The following is a 19,273-nucleotide window of genomic DNA, read 5'->3' on the forward strand; positions in this document are numbered from 1 at the left end:
AGGTGAAAGTTCACAATTCTAACCTCTTACAGCTTCCTGACTGCAAAGCACAGACACTCCATAGATTTTCAGATTATTTTAAAAGTGTTTAAAAAATTAGACAGACATATATCTGCACTCACCTTATCTATTCTTTACTCTTACCTGATATACCCAATCTGGGGTCTGTGCTGCAAGAACCAGCGGTAGGAGACTTTGTCTTTCCACCCCACATTTCGAGGGTCCTTCCACAGCAGCCTGACCTGGTCGCTGGTGTCCCCCGTGTGCCAGAGGGAGTTGCGTAGGTGCTCACCAGGGCCTGTCTTTGATTTCACAGCCTGCAGAAATACATTTTTCAAGCACTGACAACAGAGAAATGTAATTGCCAGCAGCACTAAGTCTTTTGTAGTGGGGAGGCCTGTAGAAGCACCTTCCTTCCTACTCGCATGCCCATAACTTCTTTTGTAACTGCAGCCACTGCTTACATAGAAAAATAATCAAATACACAGGACCAAGGAGAAGTAGGCAAGGTGTCAGCCAGAGCAGGGACTTAATACTCCAGCTGATGGACAGAGGACTGCCAATAAAAACCCTTAAGAAACTGTGTTGATTAAGAGGGCTGAGTGGCAGCTGTTTGACAACAGATTTAGTACCCAATGCAGGGAGAGGAAAGCAGCTGGGCAGCGCGGCCAACACACAGCATGACAACTTCACCACAGGCGGAAGGGCCAATGCCTGGCATGAAGGTTTAGCCCACAGCCAGACTGTAATGACCACTGCACCCCCAGCTAGGAGGCATGAGCATACCTTCAGCTGAATACCAGGCTCTGCAACAGCTCTGAAGGGAGTTGCTTGCCAGTATGTCTGTTCAGTCTGTTTCCACATTACCACATAAAAACTAGAGCTGTCTTGATAGCCAAAAATAAAACCAGCGTAGTCGTCATCTGTCACCGTGTTCACATGAAAAGTGCCCTCGAAGTCAACACCATTAAAAGCAGTGTAACCTAAGGAGATGCAAGGTTAAAACCAAGTCTGCAGAAAAAGCCTTCACATGCTATTTGATTTTCTGCTGTAAGACTTGAATCTCAGAAGAGCGCACATACCAACAGCAAGGCCAGGATCACTGTTCATAGTCTGCACAATTTCCATGCCCTGTAAGATTAAATTCAGGGTGGTTAGTGTGCATGACAAGCTGGGTTGGCTAAGCCTGGCAGCCTCTTCTGGCCCCCTGCTAGCACCCTCTCCATGCCTTTCCTCCCCATGCTCATAACATGTCTGTAACACTTGCAGCTCTGAATTAAAAAGAAAGCTATAATCAAATCCTCATGTTTCATCTGCTTTTGTGCACAGAGTTGGGAGTGATTTTTCTTTTCGTGCAGAACTGGACTTACCGGTGTTCTTTCCCTCCCTGCCCCAGTTTTTCTGAAATCACTGAATCTGGCCAGGATTGGAGATGAGATGGAAAAAACAAATGGGAAATGAGGGCTTTTGCAGGGCCTCACTTGCAGAATTTGGTCACGGTGCTCAGGATTAAACCGACTGCCAGGACTAGGCAGAGGAAGGTCTCTAATACCTTTCAGCTGATTTGGCAGAGATTTTGACAATGAGAGTGAAATGTCCATTTCTTGTGACTCTGAAAATGTTTCCCTCCTGAAGACTAAAATGTGTTAGTATAAACAACATTTATTGGACTTCATTTAGGAGCAGATGCTCTGCTATACAGCAAGTCAGACTTTCAAACTCTAGAAAGGACTCCTGAAATTTTACTACGTCATTAGAGTGACACAAGTCTTGTGTCTGACTTCTGGCAGCAGTGAAACACATCTAGAACTAGTCAATCAGCCTACAGTTATTTTAGCTCATTACAGAATCACAGAATTGTAGGGGTTTGAGGGATTCTGGAGGTCACCTAGTCCAACCCCCCTGCTAAAGATTCCCTAGAGTAAGCAAGTAGCATAAAGCTTCAAGTTATCATGCACTGAAGGGAAACTGTTCCACTGTTAACACCCATACAAAAGTATGGGTAGTCAACAAAACAGCAGCTTCCACTTCTCATTCATTTGCAAGAAGTTTGACAAGTAGAGAGCTTTTCAAATGCTCTTAGACTGGTGAGAAAAAACATGCATTTTTACCTGGTTTAGAACCACCCAGTTGGGGTCAATCTGTGCATCTCCCTCTGGGTCCAGCACCACAGTCTGATAGGCCCTGAAGTCCGTCAGGGTGATCTCTGCGTTCTCAGGGCAGACATCGATCCGATCAATTACTGTATCCTGGTCAAAATCAGACTCACAGACATCCCCAACTCCATCACCTGAACACATCAGAGAAGTGAGAGTAAACTTATGGTGCAGCAACTAGTCACACTGACACAGCTGCTGAACCTGGGTGTCTCCAAGGAGCAGGCAGAGTTTCTGTCCTGACAGCTACAGTGTCTCCTGTATGAGACACAAGGAGCTCTGCCTTGGCCCAAAGGCCCCTGCATGCACATAGCAACTGTGCAGAGTCTCAGTCAGCATATGTGTTGGGGAAGGATGCAGTGTGCAAGCACCAAAACCACTTCTGAAGGCCTGACTTACCATTATCATCTTCCTGCCCTGGGTTGGGGACTAGCCTACAGTTGTCAGGGCCTGGTGGCAAGAGATCAGGAATGCCATCATTATCATCATCCTCATCGCACTCGTCACCCAGCCCGTCCTTATCTGTGTCCAGCTGGGAGCTGTTGATAATGGTGGGGCAGTTGTCTGTGCTATCCTGGTGCCCATCGCCATCACTGCAAGCACAGGGACAAAAAGAAAAAGAGGCATCAGCTCCCACCTCTGTATGGGGAGAACACCAGCACCTAAATGAGATATCCATGAGGGGCATCCTTGGGAAACTGAAAAGGGGGGACACCATAACCTGGTATCACTGGGGTGGTTGGGCAGCAAGGAGACAAGGAGGCCATAAAATAAGCTGGCAGAAGATGTAGGGCTAGGCCTGAAGCTATAAAAATACCTAGATAAGGAAATACAAGGAAGCCCTACAGGGAGTGGGGAAAGGTACACATGACATTTAATTCTAACAAGTGTGTGCTTCCAGTAACTGCAGTGTCACCAGTCAAAACACAGCGACACAGCAAGGGGTCAACAGCAAGCATCTCTATTCTCCATTTTGGAGCTCATGAATCCTTGAGCACGAGTGAGAGAGAAATCTATGGGATAATCTGCATGAGCCCCAGAAATCAGACTTGTTTAAAAATAAGCAACAGTTTCAACCTCCTGCATGCTGAGTTTTGTTATGTTACTTTTCCCCAGGAGGCCAAGCAGTAAGGAGGGAGTTCTGCAGCTGCCACATGCCACACCAACTCGTGGTGCTACCCGCTGGTTGCATGAAGTATAGCTGGTATTGATTTTGAACCCAAGAAACACAATTGTTGTGTTCCCAGTATTGTGGGTGCACAACTCTGATGAGATTTTATCCCCTTGTAGGGGCAGTTTACTTCAGAGATCTATGCCAAGAGCTACAGCAGTGTCCTGAAGTCAGACGTGCTTATTATACATACATCATAACCAAAATAGTTTTTGGAAAGTGTGGATGTTTCCCTTCAGTATCTTTTTGCAAGCGTGGCAGCACTACAGTTTAAAGGTATCCATATTCCCACCTGTTCTTCCCTGATAAAAGTGGGGTTTAAATTTTAGGTAAGAACAACCAATGCCTGCGAGTTCTTAGGGTGAAATGCAGTGAGGACTGTATACATGTATCTATTACTGCAAGGTTAACCTCAGGTCTACGTGGTCTAACAGAAGACACTTCCTACACACTAGTTAGGTTTCAGGAAAGAACAAAATGTCCTTCTTCGAAAACAAGAAATAAACAAGGCCTTTCTACTTAAAACAGTTCCCAAACAATGGGGGCCCCCATCAGCTACTACACCAAGACTGGGAATGCTCCAAGCAGACGTGGTGAAGTAGGCTCCCCTGCACTCGCCATCCTGGGCCACAGCACCCACCAATGGCCCCAGGGTGAGACTTTGCAGCTTGGCTGTGTCAGTTCTGGAGCGAGCACTTCCCTGCCACCCCCAGAGTGTGCTGTGCAGAGCACACTTCCAGCCAGGCAGAAGGCAGTTTGTCACAGGACATGCTCCCCTGAACATGAAGACTGCAGCTGAGCCTTGTCACTCTTGCTGTCCTAAAGCAAAGGGTTGTATTTGAAAATGTTTTGTACATGATAATAAAATTCTGAAACACTGTTCTTATGGAAAAACACATACCTCTTAAATGTGAAACTTCTGCTAAAGCATAAAAAAAAAAAAGAATGAAAAATAAAGGAAAGAAGAAAAAAGCATGCTCCCTCACTAAGAAGCTCTGAGCAGTGCTCTGGGTTTTACAGACAGAGAGCTGTTATGAGTATCATTTCCACAGGAACTCACAGGAAGTAGGTGTGAACATGGGGCTGGGGTAAAGGGCTCCTTTACTGCTGCAGACAATTGATCCAACAAGGCTTACAAATCACAACATTGGTTTTTTTTTTGTTGTTGTTGTTGTTTTTTGAAATTATGTTCTTTTGAGAAGGTACTGAAATTGAATCCAGCCTCATATGCAGGATAACAGCTCTCCAGGAACCACTACCATGCTTTGGCTCAAGACTAGTCTAATCCACTTCCCTTCTGCTGCTATGAACCATGATACAGCATACCTGTCCTGATTGGTATCACAAGAATCTCCAACCAGGTCATTGTCAACATCTGACTGCAAAAGAAAACAGAGGTAGTTCCCATATCAGGTGCGGAGAGCATCTATTAAAATGGCAACATTAAAATAAAACATAAGCAAATCAAATACAATTAAAATGAAAGCATGGAAAAACATTTGTTTTGTAAACCTATTTCCTTCTTTGCATCTTAATTCTAATCAAAAAGTCTGTTTTATTACAGAAAAATAAGAGAATGATGAATAAGCAGGTTTAAATTCGATTGGAATAGCTTAAGAGGTGAAACGCAAGTAAAATTCCTCAGTCTCTAGAGATACATACCACACATAATAATCTAGGTTCATTTCTTCAGTGGCTTCAGAAATCTAACAGATTTCTCTAAAGTTTCCAGTATTTGTTAGTTACAAAGGGTTTAATCAGAAGTTAAATCAAAAGCGCCACTGACTTCTCATCTATAAGTAATGAAAGTTTTGCTAAGTAAGGACATAGGATTAGGTCCTCATGAAAGAAATACTGACAGTAACTAAATCACATCACTGTGTGGAGTCTGGCAGTGGACTCTGTCAGACTGGAGCAGGCTCACATGGAGCACGATGATGGAAGACACTGGCGATAGTGGTAGGGAAGTGATGCTAACAACATCCAAAGATAGAAGAATATACCTGGTGGCTTTCCTTTTCGATGCTAGGAGCATCTGAATCTCTGCAAAACCTTCCCGAATACCTACTGTCAAAAGACAAACACTGTCTGTATGGGCTGCCTCATTCTCTTAGGTCTTTCTGGATCTCAGCAGTCCATCTCCTTAAGTGTGAATGTTTATTCCCTCTGCCTGCTAACCTGATTTGGATTGCTGACTGTAGGACAGCTGTCACAGGCATCACCAACACCATCGTTATCCTTGTCCTCCTGGTCTTGGTTGGGGATCCTCTGACAATTATCTAAAAGGTTCTTAATACCTAGCAAAAAGTGGACAGGATGTTAGTTTAAAAAAAAAAATCAATATCAAGAATAGAAGAGACACTGCTCTTTTTCAGTAACTACTTAAACTTGCAATGACGTTATAAATCCGCACTGCAAATCTTTCTTATGCGTATCCATTTATTTAACCACTGTTAGAAACATCTTGCTGAACAACAACAGCTTTCAATCCAATCACACATCCCTCACTAGTTACACACACTTCATTCTGTCTTGTTCTCTGTTACATTATAGGATGAAATATTTTATCTTCATTATTACACCTGAAAGACAGTGACTTTTCATACTTCTTTCAAGACTCCTGCAGCAGTGGACAAAATACACCATGTAGCACATAAGCATTTGACAAAGGCAGCAGCTGGATACCCTAGGGTATGTTAGCACCTTCAAGGAGTTACTGAATGATCAACGACCTTAACTTAAACCAAGCTTTGTTCCATGCACTTCAAATGGAAGCTAAAAGGCATACATTGATTGAAAAGAAAATTACTTAAAGCAGAGATTTCATGAAGAAAGGCAACGTGTTACGTGACAGGAGCTGTTGGCAGAAAGTTGTTGTAATGCACAGCAATTTCTGGATAAATGGCAAGAACATCCCAAAAGTTGTAAATGAAGTTACCAACCATCTCCATCCATGTCATCATCACAAGCATCTCCTTTCCCATCACCATCTGTGTCCCTTTGGTCATTATTCAGGACACTGCGGCAGTTGTCACAGGCATCTCCAAAGATATCTTCATCACTATTTCTCTGGTTAACGTTAGGAGTCAAGACACAGTTATCCTGCAAGAGACACAGATCCAAATCATATATGAATAGAGCCATGAATCTTGCATTTCCACTTCAGTGAGCCATATGATATTTTACATGAATATTAGCTCTGGATCAGATTTCACTACCTCCCTCAGAGCTTTGCTTTGTACTACACACTGCAGGAACATTAAACATGAACACTGAGTACCATAAAGATTTATTTATGACTTTCACAACTGATTCTCATTTTGATAGGTCTACATAAGTAACCTGCATCTCAACAGCATTTGTCAAGGTCTGTAGATGCTTTCAATGAAAGGTGGTGGCCCTCTTCCGGTGGAGACTCAAAATAAAGCTAAAACACTTGGAAAATTACAATCTGAGCTTATGTTCTGATATATTCTGCAGTAGTGTCCCCACGTGGAAAAATCTCTTTCAGAATGCAATCCAAAGCTTTTTCAAGTTACTGGCGAGACAGCCGTTGATTTCTGCAGGTTCTGTAACTCTCATTGATCATGATGCCTGGTCAAACTGCTCTTAAAAAAGAAAGGTAATAATACAACAAACAGCTCTTAAAAAAGGTAGTGATATAGGTAATGTTCCTACAGGTCATGTTAAGGGACAGTGAAAGGAGGACGTAAGTTCTTTGAATAAAAAGTTGTAGAATTTGATGCTAACACATAATAATGGAGCATATGTAGGTGGGACTTAAGGCTGGGAGGGCAGCCTCAGCTTTTTTTGTGTGTCTTGCTTTGTTTTGCTTATTTAGGTCTTATAAATGGGTGTCTTACATTTAAAAAAAAAAAGTGGGATTTAAAAAGCTGCTGAAAGTGAACTGTATTGAATATTTGGCAAAAGAAGAGAACTAGATTCCAAATTCACTGCCTACTGCAGTAAATTGAGATCCTTCTGTCTGCACAGACTCCTGCACCCCCATCTGTACGGAGCACCTGCTCATTGGGAATGCCATCTCCATCTGCATCTTCATCACAGGCATCTCCAATCCCATCATCATCAGCATCTTCTTGTCCAGAGTTTGGGACAAACTTACAATTGTCCTAAATAAGAAGTGAGACATGTTAGGTGTACTGTGAGATGAAGTCATTAAAATTATGAAAATATCTGATTTTCTATTGTTTTAATTAAATGAGATAGAATTTATTCACAGGAATTCAATAACCTGAAAAAAGATGAATACATATTGTCACGTTTCTTACATTACTCTTCATCCCCTAAATCTTAGAATTAGTAGAGCATTAAGAAAGAATTTCTTACCTTTCTGCAGCTTTCAGAAGGGCAAGAGAGCTCTTCATTAGGGTAGCCATCAATGTCAATATCTTTTCCACAAATATAACCATCACCAGCCCAGCCAATGCCACACTATCAATAAAACAAGGCAGTACTACCAAAAGATTAATAGGTCAATGCAGTAATATCAACTTTGAAAATACTAATAGGCAGGAAGCATAAAGAGGCATTGTAGTATAATAAAACACACCTCAGCATCTCCCAGTGTGGAAAGAAAATCTGTAATTCAAACTCTCTGTGTCTAGGAACAACTAGAATAAGCTAAGGCTTTGTTTTAAATGGACTGTCTGCCTGCAACACCTAATGATTTCACCGGGAGCTATACATTTCTTAAAGTAATCAACAGGAGTCAGTTTTGGTTCTTCACCTGCAGCTTGAAAAAAATAAATGTTGCATTGAGACAGAACATGCACATAGCACCTCAGCAAGGGACCAAGAATTAGCTGGATGTTTTATTCAGTATCTCCAGAATACATCAATGACCAGAGGCTATTTTAATGGAAAACTGTTCTGACAGTTACTGAGTTTGCATTGGCATAACAAGTACATCAGCACAGAAGTTTCTCCTAGCCAATGACATATGTATTATTCAAAGCGAACCCCAATTTGTAATTGAACATACATGCAGAGAAATTCATATGGCCTCCCCTGAAAACAAGGACTTTTCTGATACAAGTTTCTAGGTATCTTCCCATTACCGCATGGACTTAAAATAGCCTCATTTCTTTTTTGAAATAGATGGCCTTAAAATGAGACCAAAGCAAGTGCCAGCAAAAGCATGCACTGCATCCCAATTTAGAGCACAGGATTAGACTCTCCCCTCCCCTTACAACCTCAAAAAAACCTACAAAATATAATTAGTCTGTTATAATAGACAGTCATATGCCACTAAATGCCCTGCTGCTTCCAGGGAAGAAAAGCACAATGCAGCCTATACTGTGCATACAATCTGTGATCTCATTTGGAAACCTACCATCTCTATCAGCAGACCAATACAAGCACTGTGGGTATGCTGACAGGATCCCTACTTATGGCTATGCAGTCAAAAATTCCTCCACTCAGCAGAGCACCAGGAGAGGGAATTGCCCTTGTGATTTATTTTGTACAACGACACTTATGAGTCACAAAGAATCACAGAACCGCAGTTGTTGAAAGGATCTCTGGGGATCACTAAGTCCAACCCCTCTGCTAAAGCAGGTTCCCAGCAATAGGTTGCAGAGAGAGTCCTTTCTCGGGAGAATACAGAAGGTCTATAAAAACCATTCCCCAAAAAAACTGTAATCACACAAATGTATGCAGTTCACACAGCAAATAGGACACACGAGTATGGCTGCCCTATAGAAGTGCTGCAGGAGAGAAATAAATTGCAAGATAGACCCAGTTTGGTTATTTTCATAACTGATCTGGGTTAGTGCGCTGCAGTTTGGTTACTCAGCTGTACTGATAAAATGACCACAGGGACTTGTTCACTTTTAGCTGTTATTCATTGTGCAAATGAATGAATTTATGAACTCACAATACATGTCACTTCTCCTCGCCTTTCCTCAATACACCGGGCATGGACACTGCATGGATTGAGGGCTCGACTTCTGCAGCTTCTCTCAGCCTGGCACCCCCTGATTTGGTCGCCTGTGTATCCTGATTTGCACTGGCCACAGCGATAAGAGCCCTGTAAGAACAAAATGTTACTAGCAAACCCCTTTTAAAAGACTTCTTTTTAAAGCAAGTGCGTGAGCAAGAGTCATGTCACACTGCTTATGCTGTGCAAATTCATTCACTAAGGCTTCTTGCACTGTGAACAGACTGTTCACACAGAAATCAGGATTTTCTCCCCCAGTACAAACTCTAAAACAAGCTCAACTCACACCTGTCAAGACCAGTTTTTTATTTAGCCAAAGAAAAGTCCCGCAGCAACAACAGGTTCCACATGATGCACTGTTTCTGCCAGTATCACTCTGAGCTAATTCCAAGTGGTCAGAACTTCATGTAAAATTCTAAGCAGCTTCTGTTTATTCAGATTGGATGCTCTTATTCCAGTGTAAGGCTGATCCAGCTGTTTATCTAAGCTGGACTGGCTACAATAATTGCAGAAAGTCAAGGAAATTCATCTTGTATTTACTCCCCTGTATTTCCTTCCTTCCAACTCAAGATATTTGTGATTCCAAGAATAATTACTTCTGTCAAAGAAAAGAAATAGACCAATCTTCGACAAACTTAAGCCTTTGCGAAATTAAGGTGCTTCAGACAACTTCACTCTTCCTACACAAAGTCTACAGGAAGGACTGTCTGGGGTATCCCAGTCCGTCATGACAGAGAGGAATTTACTACTCAACTGGGCAACTGTTGTCTTGCATTCCTAAATTTGAACTCTGTGCCATCTGTGTACTTTCAGTCTGAAACATATACAGATGAATGAACCTCTGACATGATCACATGATCACTGACTATACAAATAGCATGACCTTTATAAAATGTAACAGTCTATATGTTTTCTAATTGACATCATGGTTCGGAATTGGCTAAATTTTCTCAGTATATTAGGTCTATATCAAGCATTGGTATGCATTAAACCTTCCTTTAAGGCAGCTTTTCCAGACCAAATTCTTTCTAAAAGAACACAGGAGCAAAAATCTGTGTGCTGATGCTTGACAGCTGGTGGGCCTCTTGTTGACCTGTGCAAACCAGACCTGACAGCATCTTTAAGAAGGTTAGTCATGCAGTACACGTTGTAACATGCAACAGATGCAATCCAGACACCAAAATACCTATGCGTAGAGACTAATATACTAAGCAGTGAGTGCAGTCCTAGAAATACTATTTGCAAGGAACACACACCACATGGAACACTGCTGGCAGTCTCAACAATATTTGGTTGCAAAATAGGACCCCATTTTAACCTGCAGGTTATTTTAAAACCCTCTCTTGTTCTGAACAATGTCTGCTCTATGCAGCCAGGTGTAGCAGGAAAAAAAAACTGACAGTAGTCAGTTAAGTGAAAGGTCCAAATTGTTTTATAGCACTAAAATGTTTATACACACAGTCTATTTGATCCTAACGTCTTTCAAACTCTTACTGCTTGTGCTATACTGGTTGGATTAATATCCACCCGTATTAAATGTGCTTTATCAATTGCAGCTCTCCTTTTCTCCGTGATTACACAGAGCAGTATCTAGTATCATATAAATATCCTTACAAAGTGGAGACTTCTTATACAAAATCTTGTTGAGGAACAGCTTATTTGCAGCAATTCCTTACAGGAAAAGATGAGAGGAAGGAAAGATTAAATCTTTGAAAGGAGGTTCCTTGCCGTAACACGCTCATAAGTACACATAACTGGAGGGTGTGGAAAGACGAGTTATTATGAGTCCTCATGGAAAGCAATGTGTACACAGCTCAGGCAGACATATGAATACCAAATCAAGTGTTGATTATTTCATTATTATTTACAAAAAGGGGCAGAGATTCTTTGGTTTAGATGTAGCCAACAAACAGAACATATTATTCAGTTCTTCAATGAGAGCCACAAATCCAATTCTAGCCTCAAGGAATTTTAAAACAATCTTTTACAATAAATAAATAAATAAATAAATAAATAAATATCAGAAATGAAAAATTGCTTACCAAAGTGTTTATACATTGAGAATTTGGAACACAGACTCCATGCCCACCATTCTGACATTCATCAATGTCTAAGCAGACCTAGCAATAAAAAAAACCAATATAATAATACACAGGTCAGCTTGAGATCTAAGTCTGAAGAAAAGCCACCAAAGTTTGAGTCTAGAGAAGTGCCATAGCCTCTTCCTGAAACCACTTTTAGAATGACAGAGACATGCCCACTTCCTTAATTTTTAGACAAGTTTCCAAACACTTACAGATTCAGAAAAGATACTGTGAGATACAGAGAATTTCCACACTATTCCTAATTATTAAACTTCTAATACTCACACCAAAGGCAGGAAAACACAACTTAATATCTTCTTAGGTAAGTGTGGAATGACTGAAACCTAAATAAAATACAATACTGATACACAGTTAACATAAACTATCACCAAGCAATGGAAGTTACTGCAAGGATACTGTCATTCACCTGCTTATTGTTCTTGGCATAGCTGAGTCCTACTCCTTGCAAAGTTTGTCCTGTATATCCTGGGGGACAGGTCTCACAACGGAAACCTGGAGCAGTATTGACACAACGCACTCCAGGGAAGCAGGGGCTGTAACGACACTGAAAGGGGAAAAAAAATTAAAAATAAAAATCAAATGAGCACTTGTTTGCACTTCAGTAACGTCCAGAGTCTGACTGTGTGCACAGACCTCTCAGTCAACCTGCCTAGGTAAAGTTAAATGCAAATGCCTGGATGTTCTTCTATCTTCTGTTCACAGCTGACTTGGAGAGAAAAGTTTCAGGTATGGTTCCAGGTGGTCTTCAGCTAACTCTGTAATTTAAATGACACAATCTTTCATTCTTTCATTTTTGCCTGTAGTTGATGCCCTGAGCTCTGATTCTCATCCTTCCTTTTGTCGGGCAGGTTAATCTCCTTTGGAGGATGAGAATCTCACTGCAAGGGCCCAGACACTATCAGGAAAGCAGAGGGTTGCAACCCACATATGGTCCTGCAGTTGTGTTTTGTACACACAGAAGCAGAAGTGGCATTTTCTTTTGTTTGTATTTGGGCAAATCTCATAGTCAGAAGTAAATAAAATACAACATATGAGCCAGATGAACAGGCATGTGGCAGTGGCACCCACACATTTCTAGACCAGAAGCTCATGGGCAACCCTCAGCACTTCTCCCAGAATACCACACACTAATAGCAGCACCCTTAGACTAAAGACATTACTTATTTCACTGCCTTGTGTGGTTTTACAGGATGGTTTTAACTTCATTTCCTTGCGGGTGCCAGTTCAGGAACTACATCCTGTACTGCTGCCTCTCAAGTATCAACACTAGCCACTAAGTAGTATCTGTAGAAGTACAGAAAACATTAACTCATCTTCACACTGCTTATGGCTCAGAAACAACAATACATAAGAAACAAAGAAAGAATAATAATAATAATAAAGTTTAAAATAATGTGTCTTTTCTCCTTCCATAATTAACAGGAAAAAAAAATCTAAGATGAAGGCAGAACCAGCCAGAGCACATTCACGTACAATAACAAATATGAAACTTGTTCAGTAACTGACTAGTAACTGAGGATATGATTCAATGGAATAATGTCTGCAATTAGCATAGGGAATTATTTAATGTGGATTTTTTATTGTATCCAGAAGAGGGCACTCAAATTACATCATGAACAGAGCAGAGCTGCAGCTCAGAATACAGCCTATGAAAGCAATGTCTTCAAGATGGTAAAAGAGGGAGCTTATTGCAGATATGTTAACAGCCTCTGGAAGAATGACAGTAGCTCTTAAAGAAATCTAGAAGCTTCTTCACTTTCATAGATTTCTTTAAGAGCACCTTTTTAAATGCCAATTTTTATGAAGTACAGAAATAGTTCATTCAGTAGAAAGCTGTTATACTAGAAGAGGTTCCTAGAGAACCTTCAAAAATAAATTACTTTACTTACAGCCTCAGCTAACCCAGGAAAACAAGTAACATGACAGAGACCCTTTTATTAGGCAACAAAAGGCTACTGCCATTTATTGTTTTTTCTCACTCTGCTTACATCAGTTGCCACAGGAGCTATTTTCTGGTGAACAAAATGCACCAAACAAGTTGTCATTTTAGTAGCAGCGTCCACATACAGATTCCATGCATGCACAGTATTATCTGTACGACATCATTTAGGCAGAATTCCTCAATATTTCTAATAATCAGTTCTGCCATGCAGAGTGATGGTACATCGTGATTGCTCAGGGAAGTCTAATCACTGGGACATCATACATCAGTCTTGGCTTGTTTTCCCAACACTGCTATCATGGGTAGAATTGCTCCAAGACTGAAAACAGCAGAGAGGAACAATGTGTCTGTTTGGGGACAGCTCAAGAAACTGACCCTTCCCATACCAACAGGCTCCATGTCACCTGGGCTGAGTCTCTCACCATGGCTGCTTGGCACGGAACTCACAACACAGCTGTCTCCAATTCACCTCTTGCATTCACATTTTAGAGCTTTACCTCCATTTTTTTTGCACCTTCTGCTGCAGCAAACACATGTAAGGCAAAATAAAGACATGCCTACAACTCCAGAATCTGCCACACTCAACCTATTTTCTCTTCCCAGTGTTTTTCCTCACAAAGATAATTTGGGCACAAAGCAGCCTTTCTGCTGACGGTCTTCAGGAGAGAGTAAGCTAAACAAGCAGTCAAAGTGCATCTTCTGTTGGCTAGGAAAGTGAAAAAGGGAAATTGCTCTTGCTATCTGACATCATTAGGCAAGTACACTGATAGTACTGTGATATCCACAGGCACAATTAATAACCTAATTCTCCTGATTCCCTCGTCTAATACATCCAGACATTTCTACAGAGGGAATAAAACCACTAAAGGGTAATGGCAAAAATCATCATACAGAAAAACAGTGAAGCAGCATGAAGCTGTAGGTATTTCAGTTGTTTCCATTAAGTGTTCTGAGTCAAGTGACACATTTCACTTAATAAATGTTTTGTTTCATCATTTAAGATATTGTAAATCTATTACTTCAGTCCTCAATACAAGGAAGTGCTGAATTGCTAGCATATAGCACAAGAAAAAAAAAAACAGCTTTCATCATAACCATAAATAAAAAAAAGAAGGAATAATTGCTTATTTGCTACCATAGATCTTAAAGGTTAGGCTGAAAACACAACTACAGTTAGGGATAAACAGAGGGCTTCCGTCTCCAAGGCCAGTTCAGGAACACTACAGTTGAAAGATACAAAGCCTATGTCAACAAGAAGTGCTCCTGCAGCTCTGCACACATAAGAATTTACTGAATCTTCTGTGGAATAGATTAAACTCCTTCAACTTCCCAGCCCAACGGGGTATTTCAAGCTCTCACACATATACCTCCATACAGTTGCAGCAACAGCAAAACAGGGAGGTAGAATCAAATCAGAATGAATTAATATGCACCATGCAAGCAGTCGGCAAATGCCACAAACAGCAAGCATCAGCAATCCACTGTTATACATGAAACAGGTACATTTTTGTGGTCAGTGGAGTTAAATCCAGTTGGCAGCCAGTCATGAGTGGTGTCCACCAGGGCTCGGTACTGGGGCCACTTCTATTTGTCTTTATTAACAATCTTGATGAGTAAGTTTAGGTTGGATGTCAGGAAAAAACTTCTTTACAGAAAGGGTTGTTAAGCACTGGAATAGGCTCCCCAGGAAGGTGGTTGAGTCACCATCTCTGAATGTGTTTAAAAACTGTTTGGATGTGGTGCACAGGGACATGATTTAGCAGAGGGTTGTTAGTTTGGGTAGTATGGTTAGGTTGTGGTTGGACTCAATGATCTTTGAGGTCTTTTCCAACCTGAGTGATTCTATGATTTTATGATTCTTATTTTAATTCAGTGAAAATTACTATTTTACCTCATCAACATCAGAGCATGTCACTCCATTCCCTGTGAGTCCCTCAGGGCACGGGCCACACTGAATTCCTTCAGCTGTCTCCATGCACCTGACACCCCTGAAGCAGGAACTTGCTTCACACTTGGGTTTGGTATGCCTAGGAAGCGGAGTTGGAAAATTCGCAGTTCCCAAACCTTTAATGCAGAGAGAAGAACAGTTTTAGCAATTGAGAGGAACATCAATCATGGCTCTCGGCTGGCAAATGTTCTGAAAAGATCCCCAGGATGTTGCTCAGCTGGGACTTCGTGTTTCCACACACTGCTACCAGCTATGCTATGGCTGAAGAGATTTCATGCTGGCAATGGCCCAGCAGGTTGTTGTATCCCTAGACGCGGGAAATTAAGGCTGTTTTGTTAGGTTCCCATACTGCTTCTGGTTACATGTGGGGGCCCTCCTGCTAGATCAGTCCCAGTACAGATCTACTGCTGGCCAGGGTAGAAAACTGTGAAAGCCAGAGTCCTCAGATGACCAAAAAATGCACAAGGGACTAAAGTTTGAAGGTATGAGGCACTCTTCTGGGTATTTAGCAGCATCACTACTTTGTAAGAAAAACAATGTCTTGATTTTATAAAAACATATCTGACAAGTACACGAAATAAAGAAGCAACAGCTTTCAGCCCATGAATGCACACCTGGACACATAAGCACACTGAGTCAGACACACAGAGACAAGCACTGTGCGAAAGTAAGATTTTCCAAGGCTCTGGCTGGTGTTGACACCTGGTACCAATGTGTGGACTAAATCTTTGCATTTGTGCAAGATTAAAGACTTTTTCTTCAGCACTAGCATAGTTTAACTTGGGTGGAGCTCAATCTTGTTAAGGCAGATAGTTCTGGAGAAACAATCAAAAAGACCTGATATCTGTAAGGCCTTTTACTTCACCCACTGAGGGACTATTTTCTGTTTTTATACTGAAAGCATCTGAGTCCTGCAGTTGTGTAAAAGGACCATTTGGGAATATCTCTCTTTCATTTAGTGAAAAGATGGACACTTTCTTTTGGATCTTACTGCTGTTAACCAATGACAACCTACAGAGAATCAGACTACGTTCAGGCAGACTATCTGTGATTTTTCTCAGACTGACATGCATCAGCTAGTGCAGAATATGGTTCCTCACTTGTCTTCCCACTAAGATTGATGATGAGACATTTGATAGTGTCTCCTTCCTTGGGAACATGTGGTACATCATCATGGCAAAGGAAGAACTGACAGCACTGTTAGGCAGTACTGATTGTTTACAGGGTTTTTATAAGCCTACTGAGGTATAAAATTTTTTTTTTTCATCTGATAATCAGATTATTAAATAAAGCTTTTTCTCTAGTGAGAATCTATTTTAAATATATGATTAACGTATCTAAGATCTTTGGATACAGGATTTTCTAAACGTTCTTTGACACCAAGTAAAGCTGATGTTAGGTTTTAAACGAATGCACATCTCATATAGTTTCCTTTTACAAGCAGTGCAGGAATACTCACCACATGCTTGACACTCAGCTATGGTATTTCTCAAAAAAGTTGTTTCCTTGACCTTAAGAACACAGAAAGTAAACACTGTTTGGATACAGGTAGTTTGTGTCTGGCTGCCAGAAGAACCATTACAATTTTTCCCAGTATGCCAATCAGACAACGCAAAATACATACACTATCTTGAAATCAGTTGCTTTTTGTACTCCATAAAGTTAAGGACAGTGGTAATGGTAATACTTCAGTTCAGTAGGTTTTTCAAGAATGGCATACTTAACAACAGCCATGCATTTGCAAATCCAGTACTGAGAGCAAGTAGCAACCAGAACAAATTCATGTTCAATTCAGATATACCTGTACCAGGATCCATCAAGTTGTTTCTTCTCCACTGTGTCATGCATCTGAGGCAATGAACTCTATGCAGAAGCTTACTGCTTACACAAACTCTCCAGTGACCCCACTGAAGCCACAAAGCTTGGGATATTTCACACTGAAGTCCTTACACAGTACCTGTTGTTTGAGAAGGTCTTTCACCTCTCCCAGTATCTGGTTCATTTGCACCATCTGATTCATCAGCTGCCTATTAAAATCACCTGTAGGGAAACAGCAACAGAAGAGTACACGATGCATAACACTCTTTCATTTGTCATTATTGTTTCTGAAATGCAAGATGGAAACATCTTGAACAGCCAAGTATGCCAGACTGCTGTTGCTTAACTCCTGTAGCTACGCTTAGAGCAAACACAGTATCTAATTCTAATTGTTACAGAGGAATTTGTATGAACAAGGTTCTACTGGACTGAACTCAACAGTATGCCACAGAAATGGCTAGAGAAAGCACAAACTTCTCTCTCACACAAAATCAGTCTGATTCTTCTACCCTTTTGTCAGCATCAGGACTCTCTGCTATAACAATAATGGCAATTCATGCCACCAGCCTGAGACCAGTAACCCTAAATGAAATCATGACTTCATGAGTGAAGGGGAATGTTTGCAATAACTCATTTAGGATAGGAAGGCAAGGAAGAGGCATTAATCGTCTCTACACATGAATGGGGGTCACACTGCCTAAGTACAGTCCATGTCACCATAACCAATTCCTGCACACTTTCCAGAGTGAAACCATCCAATATTCAGAGCCAGCTCATCGTGCAGCTCTATGTACAAAAAGCATTCACTCTGACCAAAACAGCCTTTTTAGTACCTCTGCAGTTACTTGGCTTTTCTTCCTCAATGCTCTGTGTACTAGTTCCACAGTCACTTTTCCTTCTAGAGGGGTGCAGAAAACAACTACTCAACAGGCTACATATTCTCAACAGACAGTTCTTAATACCAAAAAATAACTTAAAAATTCTGAGAAATGACCAAAAAAGTTGCATCTGTAATTAACTATAGGAAAGGAACAGAAGACCTACAATTTTTTACACAAGATTCATATTTGTCAAACAAAACATTAGTTTTGACCCAATGCCAGGGAAGAACAAAACAGTATGTTTAGCACACTAGTTTCAGTTTGCAACTCACTTAGGAGTTTGCAGCTTTCTCAAGCAGCTATTTGTTTACTTCCTATTATATGCTTCTCAAAGTCTGTATGCCAAAATAAATGCAACAAATACATGCTGATTTGCATTCTAAGCAGGCTGGTTATTTTGATATTATGCCCAATGGCTTTAGGGAAGTTTATTTATGTGTTACTTTGAGAGTATTGAAAGCTTTCATTAAGAAAAGAATACTTTTGAAGAAAAGAAGACTGTCCACTATTAAGGTGGACTAAACATGTTATACTGCTATCAACTACGCGTCCTATTGGCAAATTTAGATAGCAAAGCATAAACAGGTGAGCAACGGTAGTATGTCCCTATGTCCCTTACCACAATCTCTAAAACATGGTTGTCCAATCTTTTGGCTTAATTGGGTCACATTGAGTGAACAGGAATTACCTTGGGCCACATATAAAATATATAACAATTTTAATACATGTAAGTAACATTTTTTTAAATGTATTTCTTATTAAAATATAAAAAAAATAGGGAGAAACAAAAACATAAAACTAGTGTGATGACCTTGTTTTTGTGAAAATAATGATGCATCAGGACAGTTCAAAGGCAGTGGCTGCCTTTCCTACTTAGTCCTCAATGTGTTCATCAGAGATTTTTGGTGAAAGACTACCTTTCCTGTGCTTCATCCTTGACAGCAGTTGTTCACAAATACGTGTACTGCCAAAAACCGATGACAATGAATCAGGAGTGACTGTGAAGTGGGTGACATTTTCCTCTGGTAGGAGAGAGCTTATTAAAGCCTCTTTGAGTTGAATGTCTGATTGCAACTCTATACATTCCGTTTTTTTTTTTGTTGTTGTTGTTGTTTTATGTTTTTTTTTTGAGCTTGCCATAATTTTTGTTTCAAATGCTGTTGCTGTCTGAAACATAGCACAGTCAAGGTGATTTTGACCTTGAAGACACATGTTTATCTCATCTAAATGATTGGTCAATTCCACCAAAAATGTTATATCTATGAGCCACTTTTAATCTCAATGTTCTGGCAC

General features: G+C 40.7%; 1 protein-coding gene across 3 annotated transcripts in view; it reads right to left on the bottom strand.

Moving 5' to 3' along the window:
- THBS4 (thrombospondin 4) overlaps positions 1 to 19,273 on the bottom strand; it is a 38,571-nt gene that overhangs the window by 4,446 nt on the left and 14,852 nt on the right. For all 3 annotated transcript variants that reach the window (NM_001321549.2, XM_040655450.2, XM_040655451.1), the window contains exons 5-20: positions 17,239 to 17,321; positions 16,741 to 16,792; positions 15,225 to 15,397; positions 11,798 to 11,935; positions 11,329 to 11,406; positions 9,224 to 9,376; positions 7,675 to 7,779; positions 7,350 to 7,457; positions 6,270 to 6,429; positions 5,506 to 5,624; positions 4,654 to 4,706; positions 2,556 to 2,749; positions 2,112 to 2,290; positions 1,083 to 1,131; positions 787 to 983; positions 145 to 317 (exon numbers count right to left, since the gene is read on the bottom strand). In NM_001321549.2, coding sequence (NP_001308478.1) covers positions 145 to 317; positions 787 to 983; positions 1,083 to 1,131; positions 2,112 to 2,290; positions 2,556 to 2,749; positions 4,654 to 4,706; positions 5,506 to 5,624; positions 6,270 to 6,429; positions 7,350 to 7,457; positions 7,675 to 7,779; positions 9,224 to 9,376; positions 11,329 to 11,406; positions 11,798 to 11,935; positions 15,225 to 15,397; positions 16,741 to 16,792; positions 17,239 to 17,321 — 2,014 coding nt within the window. The remainder of the gene's footprint in view (positions 1 to 144; positions 318 to 786; positions 984 to 1,082; positions 1,132 to 2,111; positions 2,291 to 2,555; positions 2,750 to 4,653; positions 4,707 to 5,505; positions 5,625 to 6,269; positions 6,430 to 7,349; positions 7,458 to 7,674; positions 7,780 to 9,223; positions 9,377 to 11,328; positions 11,407 to 11,797; positions 11,936 to 15,224; positions 15,398 to 16,740; positions 16,793 to 17,238; positions 17,322 to 19,273) is intronic.

The sequence above is a fragment of the Gallus gallus genome, chromosome Z (genome assembly GCF_016699485.2).
Source record: "Gallus gallus isolate bGalGal1 chromosome Z, bGalGal1.mat.broiler.GRCg7b, whole genome shotgun sequence".
Classification (NCBI taxonomy): domain Eukaryota; kingdom Metazoa; phylum Chordata; class Aves; order Galliformes; family Phasianidae; genus Gallus; species Gallus gallus.